Source organism: Medicago truncatula, chromosome 6 (genome assembly GCF_003473485.1).
Source record: "Medicago truncatula cultivar Jemalong A17 chromosome 6, MtrunA17r5.0-ANR, whole genome shotgun sequence".
In the NCBI taxonomy this organism is placed as follows: domain Eukaryota; kingdom Viridiplantae; phylum Streptophyta; class Magnoliopsida; order Fabales; family Fabaceae; genus Medicago; species Medicago truncatula.
In genome coordinates, this window is record NC_053047.1 from 30,638,511 (window position 1) to 30,660,505 (window position 21,995).

Genomic DNA, 21,995 nt, shown 5'->3' on the forward strand with positions numbered 1-21,995 from the left:
ATTTAACATTTTATTTTAACTTTTTGAAATATGTGGGGGATTGTTGTAATTTTAGAGTTTTATTTTATTTCAAAAGTTAATGCAATTAAATATTATTTTTTCAGCACATTTACTTTTTTACTGAGTCAAAGACAGTTACACTTAATTCATAACGTTCACAATTTAGTAGCTATTATTAGGGCTTTATTTTTGCATTACAATGATACTGCTTGCTTGGAAAAATGATTTTCACGGGAAAGAAAAAGAGGATTTAAGCTTTTTTCTTTTCTAACCTTTGATTAGTAGCAACCTAAACAACTCTTCTCTCAAATATAGTTTTTTCTCCTCCAAAATATTTTAATTCTGGGTTGCATCTCCTGTGTTTATCAGATGCAAGCTGTTCTGTATCACATCAGGGAAGAACATGTTGTATCCTAGGAGGATATGCGCTTATGAGGCGAATAAATTCTTAAAGACAGTGACTTTGTCACGCCTTATGTTATATAATGGATTACTGTTTGGCAGGTTATCTCCTTTCATGGTTTCGTAATTGTTTACTTCGATTTCGTCGACGTCAAATCACCGCAATTTCAAGAAAGATAAGTTTAATTGATCTGACTTTTTTGCTTATATTTAATTGAATATTATTTCTAGAGATAATTTATGCCTAATTTTACTACATGTTTTGTGGAGGAAGTCATGATCTAGAGACTTCTAGTTGACTGTGGAAGAAACTCTACAATGTTTCTTATTTTCCAGAAAGTTCGTTAATTATAGAATATTTCTGGAACGTACTAGATTACTCATCCACTTCTTTTAAATACTCGGCGAATCCCTCTTGCTTTACTAGAAAACACATTTTTCATTCATTTTCAGAATTCTCAATTCACATCAAACACAACACAGCAGAACAATGTCGCTGATTCCAAGTTTCTTTGGTGGCCGAAGGAGCAACACTTTTGATCCATTTTCCCTTGACGTTTGGGACCCCTTCAAGGATTTTCCTTTAACCAATTCTGCACTTTCTGCTTCTTCATTCCCTCAGGAGAATTCTGCTTTTGCGAGCACCAGGATCGATTGGAAGGAGACCCCAGAAGCACATGTGTTCAAGGCTGATCTTCCTGGACTGAAGAAGGAAGAAGTGAAGGTTGAAATTGAAGATGATAGGGTTCTTCAGATAAGCGGTGAGAGGAACGTTGAAAAAGAAGATAAGAATGATCAATGGCATCGTGTGGAGCGTAGCAGTGGAAAATTCATGAGGAGGTTTAGATTACCAGAGAATGCGAAAATGGATCAAGTGAAAGCTGCAATGGAGAATGGTATTCTCACTGTCACTGTCCCTAAGGAAGAAGTTAAGAAGCCTCAAGTGAAGACCATTGATATCTCTGGTTAAACTCGGAACAAATTTAGTTACTCTGTTGTTTCAGCTCTGTACTTAGACCAAGTCTCGTCTGTAATGTTTACCTTTTGTGTGATGTTTGCTTGTGCAAGAGACATGATGATGTATGTGCAATGTTAATGCCTAAATAAATAAGTAAATCGCTTTAAATAGTTGTTGATCTTCTTAATGCATATTCCTATACAAAGCAATCGTAACATATTCTTCACTCTTCACATTTAACACTCAATTTAAATTTCAAGCTTCAAATCAAATTTTAGCACTTTGATATGGGTCTCGTTGACTTCACCCTTACATTTCTTTGTTTTTCCCTTGAGAAAATAGTTCGATATTGTAATGCTTCATGTAATGTGTGTTGTGATGATTGTGAAGATTACATAGTATTTGCAACTTGATTGTCAATAACATCTGCGTTTCCCCACTTTGTTCAAGAAATTTGCATACTCGAAAGGTCACCTTATTAACAAGAAATTTGCATACTCGAATGTCTATAATCAAATGGCAGGTAATTTTGGGAACCTCAGATAAAACAACTAAGATCACTTGATTCCAAAGTGAAAGCAAATTATCCACATTTATTTAGTAAAACAACAGAAACAAACATAAACCCACATCAAACTATAGTTTTTCAAAGGCCGTTACAGACCATAGACCCAAGTTCTAAAACATAAAACCAAAGATCTGTAGAGCCTCCACACATCCTAAAACAGCTTTGCAACACTGACATACTTAGAATCCACCACGAAGACGTAAAACAAGGTGAAGAGTAGACTCTTTCTGAATGTTGTAGTCAGCAAGGGTTCTTCCATCCTCCAATTGCTTCCCAGCAAAGATCAACCTCTGTTGATCTGGTGGGATTCCTTCCTTGTCCTGGATTTTTGCCTTAACATTATCAATGGTGTCTGAACTTTCCACCTCCAATGTAATGGTCTTTCCTGTCAAAGTCTTCACAAAGATCTGCATACCTCCCCTCAAACGAAGAACAAGATGAAGGGTGGATTCCTTCTGGATATTATAATCAGCCAATGTCCTGCCATCTTCAAGCTGCTTTCCAGCGAAAATCAACCTTTGCTGGTCTGGGGGATACCCTCCTTGTCCTGTATCTTGGCCTTCACATTGTCAATAGTATCTGAGCTCTCTACCTCCAAAGTAATTGTTTTTCCGGTGAGGGTCTTCACAAAAATCTGCATACCACCACGAAGGCGCAAGACAAGGTGAAGAGTTGACTCTTTTTGGATGTTGTAATCGGCAAGAGTTCTGCCATCTTCAAGCTGCTTTCCAGCAAAAATGAGCCTCTGCTGGTCTGGGGGGATACCCTCCTTGTCCTGAATCTTGGCTTTGACATTATCAATAGTATCAGAGCTCTCCACCTCAAGGGTGATTGTCTTTCCAGTGAGAGTCTTGACGAAGATTTGCATCCCACCACGGAGACGGAGCACCAAATGGAGGGTGGACTCCTTTTGGATGTTGTAATCAGCAAGGGTACGCCCATCCTCCAGCTGCTTGCCAGCAAAAATCAGACGCTGCTGGTCAGGTGGGATTCCTTCCTTGTCTTGAATTTTTGCCTTAACATTGTCTATGGTATCTGAACTCTCAACTTCGAGAGTGATGGTCTTGCCAGTAAGAGTCTTGACGAATATTTGCATCTACACCCAAAACAAATGATTCAATCATCTATATAATCCAAAATATATATATATATATATATATATATATATATATATATATATATATATATATATATATATATATGAATCTATCATATATATAATATATAAATATTTCAAATTAAATCAATTGAATGAATATCCAGAGACTAATATAATTAAAGGAAATTTCAAATTCATACAATACATAATTCATATCAAACAATTTATCTGTACACCTAACCCCTTGTTGACAGATCAGAAGATCATCTTTAATCAAAATAAAATAAAATTGATCACCTACCTTATGAAAACACGGTAAGCCCTATAATTCGATTTCTAACAGCTCCAATTAATAATTGATGTCTAAAAACCTAAATCAAATTCAAATTAGACATAAACGATACTAGCTAATAATAATCGAAGTGTTAATTGGGATGAGAATAAAAAGTAGATGATACCTTGAATTGAAACGAACGGTGTTGTGTGCTAGGTTAGGTTTGGTATGAATCTCTTTTTCTGTTCTCTGCAACCTAAGGAACGGTGGTTTTATAGCAAAATACGATAGGAGGTTTAATTACGGTAACGGAAATTCTACCAATAAAAACATGACACGTGGATAAAGTGTGACCTGTTAACCCTTAGTATACGGCACGGTAGAATCTGTTGACTTGCACCGCCTCCACAAGATTCTTACAACCAAGGTTTTCTTTTTGAGTAGTGATATTTGTACATCTAATTGATGACAATTTTGGTGACAACTTTGATTTGATTTTCTCTCTTCTTAGTCAAAAACAATGGAGAGAGAAAAAGTAAGAGAGGGAATAAGAATCTCATGTGAGTATGAGAGTGAAAGTTGTCTAATTGTCACATAATGGTTGTACAAATATCATTTCTCTTTCTTTTTTTCTTTGTTTTTGTGTCATATTTGTCGTAAGCCGTGTTTGAATACTTCTCAAGAGTATGCAGCTCATTGTAAGGGTACCGTTTGGTATGGACAAACATACAATTTGTGCACCGTGCACAAATTGTGCATTTTCAACCTGAAAGCAAATCTGGACCATTGATTTATTATTATTTTATTCGAATGGTCAGGATTTGTTGGAAAAACTGGAAAGGTGACCTGCTGCCATCAAGTTGTCTTTGTGCAGGCGGGTCCCACGCGTGGATTAAAATTGATTATTTAAATGGTTTTTTTTGGCAATTATTCTAGTGGGCTTTATATTGGGCTTAGCAGGATCAGGTGCATAACGTAGGCACGACCGCGCCAACGTTAAGCACGACCGGGTCGAATAGAACAAGGGTCGAGCACGACCGTGTCGAGGTAGTGCACGACCGTGTGTCGATTTCTATTGGGATTAATGGTATTAGAAAATTCTACAATTTTTCTTAATTCATAATATAAATTAAATATACGATAAATCATATTTATAAATTAAATATACATTAAATAAAAAAAGAATAAAAATTTAGTAGAAGTTTTTGTTGTAAACTGAGAAAATTTAGTTAATAATTGGATTTTGTTTTATTGTTTTAATTAGACTTACATAATTAAATTAAAATGATCATTTTAGATAATCCTCGTTTACATAGATTAATTAATTAATAAATTTAAAATGTCAAGTTTAGGTTATTTTGGTGACGAGAGTGTGATCAGTCGTTTTGAAATCTTTGAATTAGTTTAGGTCAAATAAACTTGTCATTAGGGTTATAGTTGAAGTCTTGGTTAGTCGATAAAGACTTTGATTAGTCAGTGATCGTTCATCCAATTAGTCTGACTTGAAGATTCTTGAAGTTAAGGCTAGAGTTGTGAGTTTGATCAGTCGTTTTGAGGTCTTTGAAGTAGTTTAGGTGAAAGAATATTGGAATTAGGGTTAGATTTGTCATTAGGGTGATACTTGTAAGCCTGATTAATCGATAAAGTCTTTGATTAGTCGTTGGTCGTTCATGAACGTACTTTGACTCCAATATTCTTTAAGTTGGGGTAAGAGTTGCGAGTTTAATCAGTCGTTTTGAAATCTTAGAAGTAGTCTAGGTCGAAGAATCTTGTCATTAGGGTTAGAGTTACTTGTTTGATCGGACGAACTATCCCGTCATAAACTAGTCAACTTAGTAACTAGTTTACTCGGAGGACCTAAACGTGCCTATCACCTGAATAGCAACAAGTACAATCAATCCGACCGTTGAAAATGACCTTCTAAGACCTAAAAGGAGATATAAACTTGATATTTCTCATATCGAGTTCCGGGAGCTAAGTCGATTGGACGAAGTATCCCGTCATAAACTAGTCAACTTAGTAACTAGTTTACTCGGAGGACCTAAACAGCAACAAGTACAGTCAATCCGACCGTTGAAAATGACCTTCTAAGACCTAAAAGGAGATATAAACTTGATATTTCTCATATCGAGTTCCGGGAGCTAAGTCGACCGTTCAAAATGACCTTCTAAGACCTAAAAGGAGATATAAACTTGATATTTCTCATATCGAGTTCCGGGAGCTAAGTCGATTGGACGAAGTATCCCGTCATAAACTAGTCAACTTAGTAACTAGTTTACTCAGAGGACCTAAACGTGCCTATGACCTGAACAGCAACAAGTACAATCAATCCGACCGTTCAAAATGACCTTCTAAGACCTAAAAGGATATATAAACTTGATATTTCTCATATCGAGTTCCGGGAGCTAAGTCGATCGGACGAAGTATCCCGTCATAAACTAGTCAACTTAGTAACTAGTTTACTTGGAGGAAATAGTTTAAAATGACATCTTGGAAATAGTTTAATCAGTCGTTATGACATCTTGGAAATAGTTTAGGACAAAGAATCATGTCATTAGGTTGAGAGTTGTTAATTTGATTAGTCGGTGAAAAATTTGATTAGTCATTGAACATTCATCCAAGTACTTTGTCTACAAGATCTTTCAGTTATAGTAAGAGTTGTGAATTTGATTAGTTGTTATGACATCTTGGAAGTTGTTTATGTTGAAGAATATTGTTATTAGGTTGAGAGCTGTAAGCTTGATTAGTCGGTAAAGAGTTTGATTAGTCAGTAAAGATATTGATTAGTTGATAAAGAGTTTGATTAGTCATTGAACGTTCCAAGTACTTTCGCTGCAAGATTATTTCAGTTTGATTAGTTATTCTAACATCTTTGAAGTAGTTTAGATCATAGAATCTTGTGATTAGGGTTAGATCTGCAAGCTTGTTTTCTCATTGAACGTTCATGCAGGTAGTTTGACTCCAATATTCTTTCAGTTAGGTCAAGAATTTTGAGTTTGATTATTCGTTTTGAAATCTTCGAAGTAGTTTAGGTGGAAGAATATTATAATTAGGGTTTAGGGTTTTTAGTAGATATAGATTTGTAAGGTTAGTTAGTCGATAACAATAGTTTGATTAGTGATTGGATGGTTATCCAAGTACTTTGAATACGTTCATCAAAGTACTTTGATTCCAATATTCTTTAAGTAAGGGTAACAGTTGTGCATTTGACAAGTCGTTTTGAAATCTTTGGATTAGTTTAGTTATAACAAAATTGTTATCAGGGTTATAGATGTAAGCTTGATTAGTCATTAGATAGTTTTATTAGTCACAATTTTAATATTTTAAGTAAAAAAATATATTTACATCTATCCAATTTCTATTCAACCAAACATTCTTTATAAACAAACATAACATATAAACCTTTTTTCCATCAACTACCAAACAAACATTTAATGATCTTATTTCATTCTTTTACATAAATTTCTTTCCATTTATTTCATCAACCTTATACTTTAACAATCCAAACAGATGAGAAGGGTTAGGGTCTATATAAAATACCTCAACCACTTTCCATTTCTTTCCATTTATTTCATTTACGATTTTGCACCAACCACAACCACTACCAGACCTTCTTCTTCATCTTTCCTGACCTTCTTCTTGAAGCTACTCACGCGAGCTTCACCAACTTATTCTCTTCATCCGAGGTTCAGCATGTTCTTCTCTTCAACGTAAGTGTACCTTTTAATCATAGTTTCTATAGGTTACAAAAGTTGTTTTTCAATTTCGATTTGGGTGATTCTTCGATTTCAATTTCACTTTCAATTTCAATTACATAAGTTTACTTTGAATATATGTTGTTGATCTGGTGTCAATTGAATTTTTTCCTTAACCGAAATCTAAACAAAAGGGTAAATTTTCTAAATTGCAGTTTATTTTAATGTGTTGTTTTGTAATGAATCTGGGGTTTGATAATGAAGTTCTTTAATTTTAATTATAATAGTTATTTCTGAAATTGAATTATTTTTGAGATGGTTTGTTATGCCGATAACTGAAAATGTGATTTTATCAGTGAACCATGAATGGATCAAAGGCCTCATCAAGCAACAAAGGTGGTTGGATTAGATATTCCAAGAAGTTTTGCTTCTGTCGAAATGTAGCTGTTATTAAGGTCGCAATGACTGAGGAAAATCGTAATCGGTTGTTTTACCGTTGCAAGCACGAGAAACCAGAAGAAAATTGTGGATTTTTTCTATGGTGTGAACCTATTGGATGTGAAACAGAAACTACACAAAAGGTGGATAGTAGAATGATGGAGATTGATGATGAATTGCATGGTGCACTAGCTGATCAAGCTTTGAAGTTTGATGCTATGAAGAAAGAACTTGAAGGTAAGTTGGCTGAGATGAAAAAAGTAATGGAGGAAGAGATCGACACTGTGAAGAAGGAATTTGGGGTGGAGATTTTAAAAATGAGTAAAATCTTAGAAGCTCAAGTGCATTTGGCCGACGAGGAAAACAAATAAAATTTGCTTGAAGTGAAAAAAAATGTGGATCTGGAAATTGCCATTTGTAAGAAGATTGTCATGGAGGAGTTGTTTTTAGTAAAAGAAAGTCTAGATGATGAGGTATCTTTGCTGAAGGAAGAGGTAGGATGGTCAAATAGTTCATTGTGGAAGCTGAAATTGGTTGTGCTCATGATGTTGTTCATGCTTGGTTGGCTGGTATTCCTTAAAACTTGAGAAGAATTATTTGGTTCATGTTGTTCTGAAGATGGAATGGGAGAAGGGAAGTGAAACACGGTCGTGTCTATATTATGCACGATCGTGTGTGTATTCAGAACAAAAAGAAGGATTGAAGCCAGTGAATTTGCGCACGACCGTGTCATAATAAAACACGGTCGTGCGTGATGTTCAGGTCAATTTATTTGTACTTTCTTCCGTATTTAGTTTAGGTTTTTAGTTAGTTAAGTATGTTTAATCTTGTATTTGATTATGTTTAATGGAGGTTAAGGAATTATCCAACTATATATGAATTATTTTATGTTGCAAGGCTGTCAAACAAATTTAAGCTATGAAAATAAAAGTTTTAGAGGGAACTCTTTTGTCTGCTGGATAATTGCTTTGCTATCAGATTTGTACACTTTACTAGCTAGCTGTGATGGGGGTTGAGTGTTTTGGTTGATTTTTTAGCAAAATTAACAGCTAGTAACAGCTATGCCAGTTGTGGTGATTTTTTTCTAAATTAATATAAATGTTGTACCATAAGCAAAAGAAGAGAAGACTAATTGATTGTTTTAATTAAAAAAATAAACAAATTTCTGTCTTAATATAAGAGTAAAAAATAAAGAAATAAAATAACAGACAAGTTATTCAAAAATATTAAAAAATTAGTAGACTGTAATAGAGAAGAAAGTTTTATTTTACAATTTGTTTGATAAATTGTCTTGCATAGAGAAGAAATTTCTTACATAATAATCATGCTTTCAATTGTATTTTGTAGAGAAAATTCATGTGACATTTTAATCCTGCTATCATCTTACAATCGTTATAAATGCTGGAGTGCACATGAAGAGAATGGATTCGGGGATGGCCGCGGAAATCTTATAAGAAGTCAAATTTTCGTTCCCAATGGAAAAAATAGGTATGACACCGTTAACCACCTTTTTTTTGTTTTTATGTTACAATGTCATGATTTATTTATGTAATTTTTGGAAAATATTAGCACCATATTTATTTAAAAATCAAGTTATGTCCTGATTCCTGATTATTGGTTGTATACAATTTTAAAATAAATATACAATTATTAACAATTTGGACCAATTGGAGATTGACACCAATATTATAAATTAATAAAGATAAAACTTTCCCTAAATAGTTTCAATCACACCTTTTGAGACTTGAGTGTAAGAAATTACTCTACCATTTTCTTTGTAAACTCTATCAGCAAGTACCCTTTTGTTTGAAAGAAAGATTACTCTCTCAAAAACTTGAACACCTACAATGGAAGAAAATGGTCATGCACTCAACCCTCAACAAATAGGAACACCTTCTGCTCTGCCGTGAGTTAACTTATTTTTTCATATTATTTGTGTATTTTGCTGTTGCTATGCGTGAATAAGTGTAGTGTGATAGATATGATTTTTTTTTTCTTCAAGATTTTTAGTATTTTGATGAAGTGAAACTATAATGAAAAAAATAAATGAACTTTTAGGTATTTAGGTATTTGAAGTTCAAAGAAACTTTCAAGTTTTGAGCTTTTGTTTGATGATGTCATGTTTGAAGTTTCATGTTTAGGGGTGACGTTTTTACTTAAACTTTTTAGTATATTGATGAAGTTTTAGAAATTTGAAAAAAGATATAAACTTTTTAGTATATGGATGAAGTTTTAGATATTTGAAAAAAGAAATAAACTTTTTGGTATATGGATGAAGTTTTAGATATTGATGAAGTGAGATGTTGTTGTAATGATTTTTTTACTTCATGTTTGTTGATGATTTTTTCACTACAACTTTCAAGTGTTGTTGATGATATAGATATGATTTGTTTTTTAACTTTTTAATTGATAACAACTATTTCATGAAAGAGATGACAACTATATAGAAGTGGAAGATGTCACTTCTGGATGTATTGCCAACAAGGAAGTTGTTGGTGCTTATAAAGAACCAACTATTCAAGATGTCATGGAAGAGATGACCTCCTTGAAAGTCCTGCTCATCGAAGTGTCGAAGAAACAAGATACACTTGAAACGGTATAACATTTTGTTATTGTGACTTCCTTTCTCGTGACTATTACTACATTCCTAACGTATTTACGGGATAACAGGGATTAACGATGGACTTCAACTTATTGAGGACCAACATTGCTTCGATTCAAACCTCTATTGAGGTATTTGAAATGTTAGCAAATTCTAAATGTTTTTGTAATATTCGTGGTTCATCAACAAGCTGTGAAGAGGAAGAATTTAAGGAACCACCTGTGCCAACCGAACAAGAACGGTTTGCGAAGGAGTTAGCTGAATTAGGGTTGAGTCGTGAAACTGAGAAAGTTGGTGAATCTTTCGGCAAATATATTCATCAAGGTTTTGTTCGTGATAAATCTGCCGAGGGAACATCTAAAGAAGTAGTGTTTAATGGTAGGAGCAGTAGTGTCTTTGGTGGAATGGAAACTTTTGACAATCATGATGTTGATGTCAACTTTTCAAAGACTAATTTTTCAAACAGTGTGGGAAAAGCTTTCGTACCAGACCATTGGCTCGAGGAAGAGACAACGCCGAAAGGCAGGACTAGCGGTAAACAAAGTTTTCTCATCACAAAGAGCGACTACAAAAGAAAGCCTCAACATTTTAGCCAAACTGCACCATCTACGGTTCCAGAAAGTGGTGTTCACAAGAGATTGAAATTTCACACCCCTTCGGCGACACTAAAGCCAACACAAAGTAATTCTTCGAAAAAGAGCGCCAAACTTCGTCAATCGGCGAAGAAATTAAAAGGACAGCGGGAAGAAGCTACTCCAAGAAGTGCTAGGATGAAAGGTGGGGTTACACCCAAGGTAAAAATAAATAATATTCAACTAATGCTGTTGTTGATTATGTAAGATGATAACTATATATGACTGGTGTTTTGCATGCGTATAACAATCCATGGTTTACACTGCAGGGAAAGGAAATTGCTCTTGACACCAAGAATGTTGCTCTTGACGAAAGAACAAAACGAGCTCTTAGGAATGCACATGTTTGCTCCTTCCTTTTTCAAAAATCATCCGAAGTTAATTTGATTAACGAGACACTTGTGTTGACGATGAGTCTAGCATCTACAAGGTCTGAACTTCAATGTCTCCTCCCTGATGTACATATAACTGAATTGGTAAGAACGCAGATTACCTTGAATTTGAGTTTGAGTTATTTTGGGAACATTAGGTAAACTTACAAAATGTATACATTGCAAGGTCATTGCATTGGCAGCGGCAAGAGTAACATGTAGACACACCTTGAGGCAGTCTGTTTGGTGCCTCCCACCATCATTTGCGGTTTGCCTATAGTTTCTCTACTATAGTGTTAAATTTTTTATAAGTTATTTAAAAAGCAAAGTAGTAGCATAATATGGGATATTATTTTGTTTACAAATAGTTTGATTTCGAGGATGGATTATCGTTACCACACATAAGAGCGAAGTACCGTGGTGACTGGATGGCCCCTTTCGCTAAAGTGCAGTTTGTAAGTATACAAATCAAAATTTTTAAAAGATTACTCGTTGTCAATCTATAACCACTGTGACATCTTGTATTACAGATATATATCCCATTGAGGGGTGCGGAGGGTCATTGGTTTTCGATGGTGGTACATGTTCCAAGCGGAATAACGTATCACCTTGATTCTAACTGTCCAGCTGGACTAACCGAGGAGCAACGACATTACAAGATTAGAAGAATGGTAAATAACATATAAACTATTTTAAATAGATACTTGCTATTATTCGAAAACATTGACATTGAAGTCCACTTTATATTAGGGATTGTTGTTACATCGCCTTGTGGATTGTGATGAATACTCCACGATCTTTCCCAAGAAGAGTCAAGAGTTTGAAAAGTTTGAAATTGTCCGGCCTAATTTAATGATCGATGGCTGTAGTAGGTAAGATATTGTAATTTTTAAAATTAATGAATCAATTAGTGTGCTTCTGTTGTGCGATATAATATAGTTGTTATCACTGCAGCAGTGAAAACTCCGGAGTATGGGTGTTGCACTGGCTAAGTATGGAACATTATTATAGACCGGAAAATTTTCTTAGGATCGTAAGTTTTATAAAATATAATAATTATATATCATTATTTGGTCTAAACTAATTCCACATTCCATCTTTATGTCAATCTTTTTACTAAGCACTTTATTTGTAGATGGACGTAAAATCTGTGCGGCTGAACACTGCGGCTGAACTGTTGATTGGGGATGAAAATTCCCTCCGCTATGAAGTTCAGAAAAAGACCGATGAATTTTTGAAGGCCAGGAATGAGAAGAAACCCATTGATCTGGATACCGATTAATGGTTGTGTGTAGCTAATCTATCTCATCTCCAATCCAACCATTTTTTTGGAGTCAATTGTGTGTTCTGATACGAAGATGAGACAAGATTTTTTGGTTTTGGGTGCCATCATATATTTTGTTTTGGCTAAAGGGCCCATATATTTTGTTGTTCTGTATTATTGTAATATGATTCATGAACAAAAATCATGTTACTCATGAACAAGATTTAGTGTTACTGTGGAACAATTAATTAATATTTCATATTTTTATGTCCGAAAATTCACCTCACGTTTAATGTACATTTGATTGAAAAGTAAAAAATTGAAAACGATCGAATGAATACGACAGACTGTGCCTAAATATTAAAATTAATTTATTTACTAAATAAACTAATGTCTTATAATACCAAAATAGACCAAGGAAATATAAACTAATGTCCACACAACCATGTTATGCTTACACACGACCGGGCGTTGCAAATTCAACATCTACTCAGGACCAGTTTCTTTACACACGACTACGCGTTTTAGATTCCAGTGTATTTTCACACGATCGTGTCATTCATGCACACGACCGTGCGTGTTATAATTTTAAAAATGACAACTTTTGAGTTTCATGGAACTCAAACAAGAACACACACAACAACATACTTCAAACTTCGTTCTCCTCCATCGCTTATCACTTTTAATTTAAGTCATCCTACATTGTCAAAAAATATTAAATTAGTTTAAAACATTGATACGATTATTGACATTTCAAAATAATACAATAACACTTTAATACATACCATAGGAACGTTCCAGTCATCGTTATTATGATCATAAAATTCCTCCTCATGATTGGAAGTTGAAGAATGAGTTTCTTGGTTACGGAACCGACATGACACGCGGTTGTGTCCCTTTCCGCCACATATTCCACATTTAGGCGTACTCCGTTTTTATTCCGCAGTTGCACGTCTAGTTGAAGAACCGGGTGCTGCTCCACCTCTTTTTCTGAGGCGCTGCGGATTACCTAAACTTGTTCCTGTCTCCGGAAACCTATCAAACATCTCATCAACTTCACCCCTGTTGTATGATTCCAATTTATCAGTGTGTTGTTCAACCATTTCCATGGTTTTGTGTATATAGTTTGGATTGCCACACTTTAACACTGCATTTGCCATCCTCTTGCAACGCTCTAGAAACATAACATACGTAGTTACAAATGCTGGATCCCGGTGAGTTGAACTATTACCATTTTCGGCATTGATTACATCTTTAGCACGTCTGGTCCATCGTTCCAACACAACAGATTCCGGCAATTTTCTTATGTTCATTTTCACTAAAACAGCTACGATATGTTCACATGGAACACCATATGTCTCCAATCTCTTGCAAGAGCATTCAAATGTTAATCGCTCTTGGCAATATGAAACAGTCCAATGGATGTCATCTCTAGGGTATTTGAAAACAATATAATGAAAAATGGAACCGTTGTAGAAAGTTCCTTCGATTTTACAACGACAAGCTCTCTCCAATACAGGCCTAAATAGTTTGAAAACTGACCTTGTATAGTTTTTTGCTGCTGAGCTCTCTAAACTTTTATGTTGGGTTTGTAGAACGGTTTCACCAATGGAAGATGCATAATCCGCCTCTATTTCTCTGTATCTGACGTAACTCAGCCACCGGATAAAATGATTTAAAAAATCCACCAGATTTGACAACACGGTAACATATTTTCCAAATTCAGAATGAAGCCCCTCACACCTTGAGGTTGTTCTAAACCCAACATAGAAAGTACCCCGAATGTGGGCAGTTGACCATTGATGCCGCTTCTCATAGAGCTCATGAATCCACCTGTTATTTTCCAACTCAAATTCAGCAACCAAATTCACCCAGCTACTTTCAAACTCTTGGATATCAAAATCACCAAACATACATTGTTTGAACTTTGGGACAAATTTTGGATTTTTGATATTGCTTGATGCATTTCTTGCCAAGTGCCAGGCATACAAACGATGATAAGCATGTGGAATTACACTTCTGATAGCATTTCTCATGGATAAATCTCCGTCGGTTATAACCGACACCGATGCCTTTCCGTCCATTGCCTCAAGAAATTGTTGCAAGAGCCACACGTAACTTACCTCAGTTTCATAACCAACAATTGCACGGCCGAATATTACACTTTGATTGTGATGATTTACGCCGGAAAAAATAACTAACGGTGTATTATATCTAATTTTCCGATAAGTAGCATCAAATGCCAAAACATCTCCAAACACCTTGTAGTCCATACGGCTAACACCATCACACCAAAATAAATGTTGAAGTGTTCCGTCCTCATTCACAGTGTGCCTCCAGTACATCATATCGTCCGTCCTAGACAATTCCTTCAAAAATTCAACCGCTTCATCTGCATCAGATGTCTTCCTCTCTCTCTCCTTGAATTGCTCATTGTACATGGTCCTTTTTGAATATCCAAGATTTTTGAATCCACCAGCTTGTGAGGCAAAAAAACCATAAATACGTGACGTAGGAATGCCAACTTTTCTCATTGCTTTCATTTGAAATTTGTCATAATCACTCATCTTTCTATGTGCAGGTAGCATCCCCTCATACTTCTCATCCAAAAATGTGTGATTATGAATATCGTCAAACATTTTTATGTACCACCGATTACTACCATCATCAACGTGTACTTGAATTTTTGCCATACATCCACACCTAGTAGTTGGCTTGTGCTCTCTTTTTCTTTCACGAGTATTGAGATTCCTTGCATCCCGGAGACCTTCTCTATGGCAAAAAAACGATCGTTGAATAACATCGCCATCCTTGTTCTTAACAACGCGGCTTCTTCTACCAGCAAATCCATGCGCACAACCGTACATATTGTAAAACTTGAATGCAACTACACGATCCGGAAAATGGTACATCATAATTTCATCGTAGGTTAATTCCTTGAAATTGATTTTCTCAAAGTCAGTCGTGCAATCGACCGCAAATTCATCATCAAAACTGCACTCATACATTGAATTGAACGTGTCTTCCGTTTCATCATCCGAGGAACACACAACACTCTCCGAACAAGAGCCACTATCCAAGTCCTGTAGAATATAACATGGTAAATAACTTAGTAATTGAAAAAACAAACGATCGTAATTACCATACGCTTTTCCCTATTATATGCAACTTGTATAATATTTTATACAACAACGTAATCACTATCACATACCTCTGAACCTTCTTCACCTATGTTGCCTTCCCCGGTAATGTTGCCCACATTTGAAACTTGTAAAATTTCAAGAATTTCACTCATATCCATTTTGATGTTCCTAATGCATACATAAATTGAATTAGACACAATCACTTGGATAGCCAAACACGGAATGAAAATAAGGTTGGGTATACTATTACAAGGACTTCAGGTATGAAACCTAAGACTAGTATTCAACAGCAATACTTCATCATATCTACCAAGCTTATACATACCTTCAACTATAAAGATTTAATAAATGAACCAACAACTTTAATAAATGTAGATCTAGAAACCAAACTAAGTTGCAATCTCCAAAATGTAATGAAATGTGAAATAAAATTGAACAATGTTGTTGAGGAAGCTGAAATTTAACTTAATGTTTAGGTTGATGGTGACTAACAATTTCTGAAAATTTGTACTTCAATAGAGGGTGTTGTATGTTAATGGTACTTCAATGTGAGATGAAGTGAAGGAAGGAGGGAGAAAAGGAGACTAAAGTGTTGGGTGAATAACTTAATTAGAAATAAAATCTGAAAATGAATTAAATTATATGAGAAATTGAATAAATGATGAATGTTTAAATATAAAATATAAAATATGTTTTGTTGTTGTAATATAATAATAATAATATTTATTTATATTGTAAGTCAACGATGAATATACCGTTGATATTGAAATAAGAAAATATTAGATTTAATTTTATCAGGAAATTAATAATTTCGTAGGGAACTTCAACGGTACACCCACAATTTTGAGTGTACCGGTACTCTTGTTGCACAAAATTTATAAATTAACGATCACTTTAATGAAATAAAAAAGTATCTTAGTTATCAATATTCATTGTTATGAGTAATAAAAATTCTTAAAAATTTATTTTTATTTCGTCAAAGATTTTGGTAAATAAAATTTAATTATCTTAGTTGTCAATGATAGAAAATTTATTATTTTTCTTCAAAAAAACAACTGAATTATTATTAATTTTACAACTTGGTGTACCGATACACCCAAATTCATTGGTGTACCATAGAATTTGCCAATTTTGTATTGTACTGAATGAAATAAGTATTTTGTTAATTATTTTTAAAAGGAAGGATTTGTAGTAACACGACCGTGCTATGGTTTGAAAAGGTCGTGCTTAAAGTGTGTTATTCATGGGTTTGTAGTATAATTGATGTCGCACGACCGTGCTATTAGTTGAAACGGTCGTGCCGTAACTTACTGGAATTTGTTATGTAAATGTCTTTTTAAAAACCCACGCCCCTGCATGTTAAACGCACGGTCGTGTGTATCTATCAGGTAGGGTTTTTTCCTGTATTGGTTACGTGCACGGTCGTGCGTGAATTTGGCACGGTCGTGCATTTTCTGGCATTATCCAGTTTCAACAACCATCATTAGTACAAAAAAAAACAATGTGTTATGTTAGCATGCAAACAAGTTAAAGATCAAATATAATTTACACCATAATTATAATCGGATCATTGTTCATAACATACCCTATGGAAATTTGAAAAGCTCTTAAAGGAGTACATTCAAAATGCAGCCAAAACAAAGCAATAAACTTGAATAGGTGTAACTTTATTATCATGGACTAGGGGGGGGGGGGGGGGGGGGGGGATATTGGATGTTGAGTTGTCGCATTGTTGCTGCAAGCATATGTTTGACGAGTGCAACCTCCTCATACGTTCTGTCAACCTTCGCCTCCATCCTTTGACGCCAATCATTGTCATCTTTTGAACCCTCCGTTGGTTGTTTATCCTCCCGGTAATCACCCATTTCTTCGTCTTTGGCAGGCCCCTCTTTAGGTACCCGGGAATCTAAATCTATATAAAGCCAATTTTCCGGAATTGTTACGTCAGTTCTCGATGTATCTGGCAACAAGATTGAATCTTCACCGAATACCAACAATATAAAATTCATATTGTTCCCATCTAGATCCCTTACCATATGTATCTGTTTACAGAAATCAATATCAATGGTATAGTTTCCATCAATTCCAATTTCATGTGTTGCACTTCTTGCTCGCAGCTTCCAAGCTATGAAACTTACCAACCCCTCCGCCACTATCTTACCTTTGGGTTGTTCCGCCACATATGTCAGATGGTCTAATAAGTAATAGGCCGTGTTTACAGGACATTTATGAACCATAGCCCATAGAAGGAATAGCTCATCAGACCTCACTGTTGCAGTTTCCGGCCTACCGAAAATGGTGCATGCCATTACTCTATGCAAGTATCGGAAAACTGGGTTTTGTATCATGCTGGCCTTGGCAGTTTTACATTCATAACGTTTTCGGCCTGTTATTTGAAACAAAAACCCATGTTTGTCATATCCTCGGTGCATGGCATCATGGTTACGGGATACATGAATGACCCCCGTGCTTTCAAATCCCATTATGTCACTAAATTCGGTGAGGGACATGTTGTATTCCACGTTGCCGAAACTAAATGAAACAGTGTGGTTTGGGTGTGTGGTATTGTGTGTATCATGATTAAAATTGACTGTACTCAAAAATTCAAATGTACTCGTTTCGAAGGTGAAGTGCGTCTCCCCCACGAAATATTTCCAGCCAATGTTACTAATTAATGTTGTGACATTGTCGTCTATACCCAATGCCTGTAAAGCTGTTGAATCGGGATACCTATTTGGTACAATGTCTCTGTTCAAAAGCATTTTGTACCTTTCCCTCTCAGATTTGTTTAGAATAAGTCCCCTCTCATTTAGTTTACCCTGTTTCTTCGTTCCGCAAGAAGTGCCGCCAACATGAACACCCTTTCCCTTAGAAGCCATTTTTCAAAATTTCTCTTCCTGTTGAAAACAAAAAAAATGAAATTACTAGTTAAATTCTAAAGGGTAGTAGTAACAATTTTCATGGATTAATTATACAAATATATTAGTATTAGTAACAACAATTAAAAACCCACTTATATTTTGACTATGGTAAAGGTTATGGGTTCATTTACATACTAACACAAGATTGATAAGCAACCAAAAAAACCAAAATAGTGGTATTTTACATTTCCTAATAGCAATTAAGGAGAAGCCCCTTTTCCATTTAACAAACATGCAGGACAAAGAACACCCAACAAATCAGACATTCATTCATACTCTTAAGAATAACTATAACAAAAATAAGCCAACAATCATTATGAATATAATAATTTAGCTATTTCAACATTCAATAAATAGCATCCAAATGCATGCATGAAATTAAGTAAAAGAGATAGAAGAAATGGAGGTTAATTACCTTATACTTAGTGTAGATCTGGACAGGTTGAGAATGCTAGTGCTAGTGCTTCGATGAAGAAGAAGAATGAAGTAGAATAACAAGAAGGTTGAGAATAATGAACACGTGAAAATGATTTGGGGGAAAAGGTGTGGTTTTGTGTGTTGTTGAGAAATCATTAATGATATAATGATTAGAACATTAATGATTAAAAGATTTAATTATTTTGTTATAAATGATTATATTAAATGAGATTAGGTATGATTAAAAATGAACTTAATTAAGTTTAAATATAAAGGATTCTTATTCAATAATTTCATTTATAATGTTAAATGTTATAAATGAAATTAATATTAAAGGGATTTGCTAGAACACACCCAACCGTTTTTATGTAGGAGTATTTTAGCAAGTTATAACTAAAAAGTTAATAAATACACCTTAAGGTGTATGTTGCTATAACACACCTTCTAACAAAAACAAGTGGGTGTGTTCTACCAAACCCCAATATTAAATGATGCCATAGTAAAAGTTATATACAGGTGAAGTTGAAAAATTATCGAACGCGCCCCATGTGGCTAATTGGTAAAGAATGTGTCCTTAGGAGGTGGAGGGTTTGGGTTTGATTCCCACCATCGAAAACCCCTCCTTTTTTTTTGTTATTCTTTTTCATTTTGACAGGATGTCTCCTTTTTTAAGGATATAGACAGGTGAAGTTGAAAACTTAACGAACGCGCCCTATGTGGCTAATTGGTAATGAATATGTCCTTAGGAGGTGGAGGGGTTGGGTTCGATTCCCACCATCGAAAACCCCTCCTTTTTTTTTTTGTTATTCTTTTTCATTTTGACAGGATGTCTCCTTTTGTAAGGATATACACAGGTGAAGTTGAAAACTTAATGAACGCGCCCCATGTAGCTAATTGGTAACGAATATGTCCTTAGGAGGTGGAGGGGTTGGGTTCGATTCCCACGACCAAAAACCTTTTTTTTTTATTCTTTTTTATTTTCGCAGGAATTCTCATTTTGGGGACCATTGATGTTTGGCACGGTCGTGTCATTTTAATGCACGGTCGTGTTTAATAACCAGGAGTTATAATGTTTGATTCCAGTGAATATATGCACGATCGTGTCATATGAACGCACGACCGTGCATAAATTTCAGGACAATGTTTTTTTATTTTTTTTGTTTATCTAAAGTTTTTAATATATATTACCAATGACAATAGGACAACACATGTGGGGTACTGTTTGTTAAAAAATTGGTTGAGTGAGGGACCATCCAATTTAGGGAATCTCTGAGATTGAAGTTGAAAGACATATGCATGCCAACATGAAAAGCATTCAAAAAGCAAATGAATGTGAATCTCTGAGATTGAACTTGAAAGACATATGCATGCCAACATCAAAAGCATTCAAAAAGCAAATGAATGTGAATCTCTGAGATTGAAGTTGAAAGACACATGCATGCCAACATGAAAAGTATTCAAAAAGCAAATGAATGTGCTATCCAATCAATAAAAACCTTTAACCTATATTATAAAGTAACAATTTATTTATGTCATTTTGGAAAATAGTAGTACAATATTTCTATAAATAGTTTCAATCACACCCTTTGAGACTTTAGTGGAAGAAAATACTCTACCCAAAATACTTTCTCTCTAAACTCTATAAGCAGTACTCCCTTTTTTTTGAAGGAAAGAATACTCTCTCAAAAACTTGAACACCTACAAACTCTACAAGGTGTGAATAAGTTTAGTGTGATAGATATGATTTTCTTTTTCCTTCAACATTTTTAGTATTTTGATGAAGTGAAACGTATAATGAAAAAAACAAATAAACTTTAAGAAGACTAATTTTTTTAGGATAGATGTTAGTTTTACATGTTATAATTAATTTTTAGGATAGATGTTAGTTTTAGAGTAGATTTACATGACTAATTTTTTATTTTATTTTAGTAAGAAGACTATATCATTTATAATTTTAGAGTTATTTTTATGAATTTAAGAGTCAATGTATTACGTGCACATCAAGTGTTTGACGAAATGTTTGAATAAGTTTTTTATTGATTGTTTTTTGTTTCTTATTGTGTAGATTTAAAACAATGGCCGGGTGGATCAACGTTCATACGCAATTCAACGGGGGAGAAGCTCAGAGACACAACGATGGTGGAACACGTTTGGTATGCGGGTGAAGTTGCTTAGATCAACTTAAGATATCATCAAAAGTTTGATTCCGCCATAAAATCGTCATTAGTTAGGGTAAGGTGCATTCCAACTACAACAATTGTCTTCCTTTGAATGGGGTAATTCAAACTTGTCAAACAACAGGACTCGAGCATTTCGCAAGCACCTCATGTTTCTCCTTTGAAAATATCAAATTCTTGTTATGCTGGTTTAGATGAAGGTATTAAGTGTCAAGGATTGAACCTCAATTCGGTGGCACTTGAATACCATCATCTAAAGCAAGCCTAACAAAAATTTATTCTTTTCAAAGGGAAAACATGAAGTGCTTGGCGAAGTGCTTGAGTCCTGTTGTTTTCCAAGTTTGAATTTATCCCATTCAAAGGTAACACAATTGTTGTGGTTGAAATGCACATTCCAACTGCAACAATTGTCTTACGCTGGATGGGGCAATTCAAACTTGCTAATCAGCAGGACCCCAATATTCGATCAGCATCTTGAACGTTGATATTCAAGTGTCAAGGAATGCACCTCATTCTTTTGACACTTGAATACCACCGTTCAAGATCCTGATCGAATACTGGAGTCCTGCTGCTTAGCAAGTTTGAATTTGCCCAGTGGTAAGATGATTGTTGCAGTTGAAATGTAAATTTCGGAATATAATGTAATGTCTAATGCAATGTAATGTGATAACATATATTTTGTTTTCAATGGAACAATAATTATCTTATTTATTCACTTTTCAAATTTAAGGACAATGCCAAATGTGGGAACAACAATTCTCTAACTTTAATATCAATTGAAGGACAATGCCTGCTTGAAGGTGTTGTTGGGAGTGTTAACATGGATATTTATGGTGAAACCTTGCATGACCGTGTTAATATGCAACACGATCGTGCACTGCTTATTTTTTCAAAACAATGTATTATAGGTTAATGTCAATTCGTTTTTGTGACGAAAAACTACTCATTTACTCTATTAGACTAAAAGAAGAAGAAAAAAAAAATTAAAAAACGGCCTAATAAGTAATATATACATGTGAACTTAATTACTTATC

At 34.7% G+C, this 21,995-nt stretch overlaps 4 protein-coding genes across 4 annotated transcripts; 3 read left to right on the top strand and 1 right to left on the bottom strand.

Annotated features, from left to right (window-relative positions):
* Positions 1-833: 833 nt before the first annotated feature.
* LOC11409076 (18.1 kDa class I heat shock protein) lies at positions 834-1,530 on the top strand. The gene has a single exon (XM_003619655.3). It carries the CDS (start codon positions 893-895, stop codon positions 1,370-1,372), a length of 480 nt encoding a protein of 159 aa, XP_003619703.1. The 5' UTR covers positions 834-892; the 3' UTR covers positions 1,373-1,530.
* A 403-nt stretch (positions 1,531-1,933) lies between these two features.
* Positions 1,934-3,424, bottom strand: LOC11422346 (polyubiquitin-like). Its single transcript, XM_024786241.2, is given in 3 exon segments — positions 1,934-2,463; positions 2,466-3,024; positions 3,329-3,424. Coding segments are annotated over 2 exon segments (915 nt in total). The 5' UTR covers positions 3,329-3,424; the 3' UTR covers positions 1,934-2,107.
* A 3,462-nt stretch (positions 3,425-6,886) lies between these two features.
* LOC120575939 (uncharacterized) lies at positions 6,887-8,496 on the top strand. Its single transcript, XM_039826832.1, has 2 exons — positions 6,887-7,011; positions 7,353-8,496. The coding sequence occupies exon 2, from the start codon at positions 7,359-7,361 to the stop codon at positions 7,803-7,805; it is 447 nt and encodes a 148-aa protein (XP_039682766.1). The 5' UTR covers positions 6,887-7,011; positions 7,353-7,358; the 3' UTR covers positions 7,806-8,496.
* A 785-nt stretch (positions 8,497-9,281) lies between these two features.
* LOC11422927 (uncharacterized) lies at positions 9,282-12,430 on the top strand. The gene is made up of 10 exons (XM_024785439.2): positions 9,282-9,340; positions 9,865-10,030; positions 10,105-10,830; positions 10,938-11,144; positions 11,227-11,307; positions 11,408-11,494; positions 11,570-11,710; positions 11,790-11,911; positions 11,994-12,072; positions 12,175-12,430. Exons 1-10 carry the CDS (start codon positions 9,282-9,284, stop codon positions 12,319-12,321), a joined length of 1,815 nt encoding a protein of 604 aa, XP_024641207.2. The 3' UTR covers positions 12,322-12,430.
* The last annotated feature ends 9,565 nt before the right edge of the window (positions 12,431-21,995 follow it).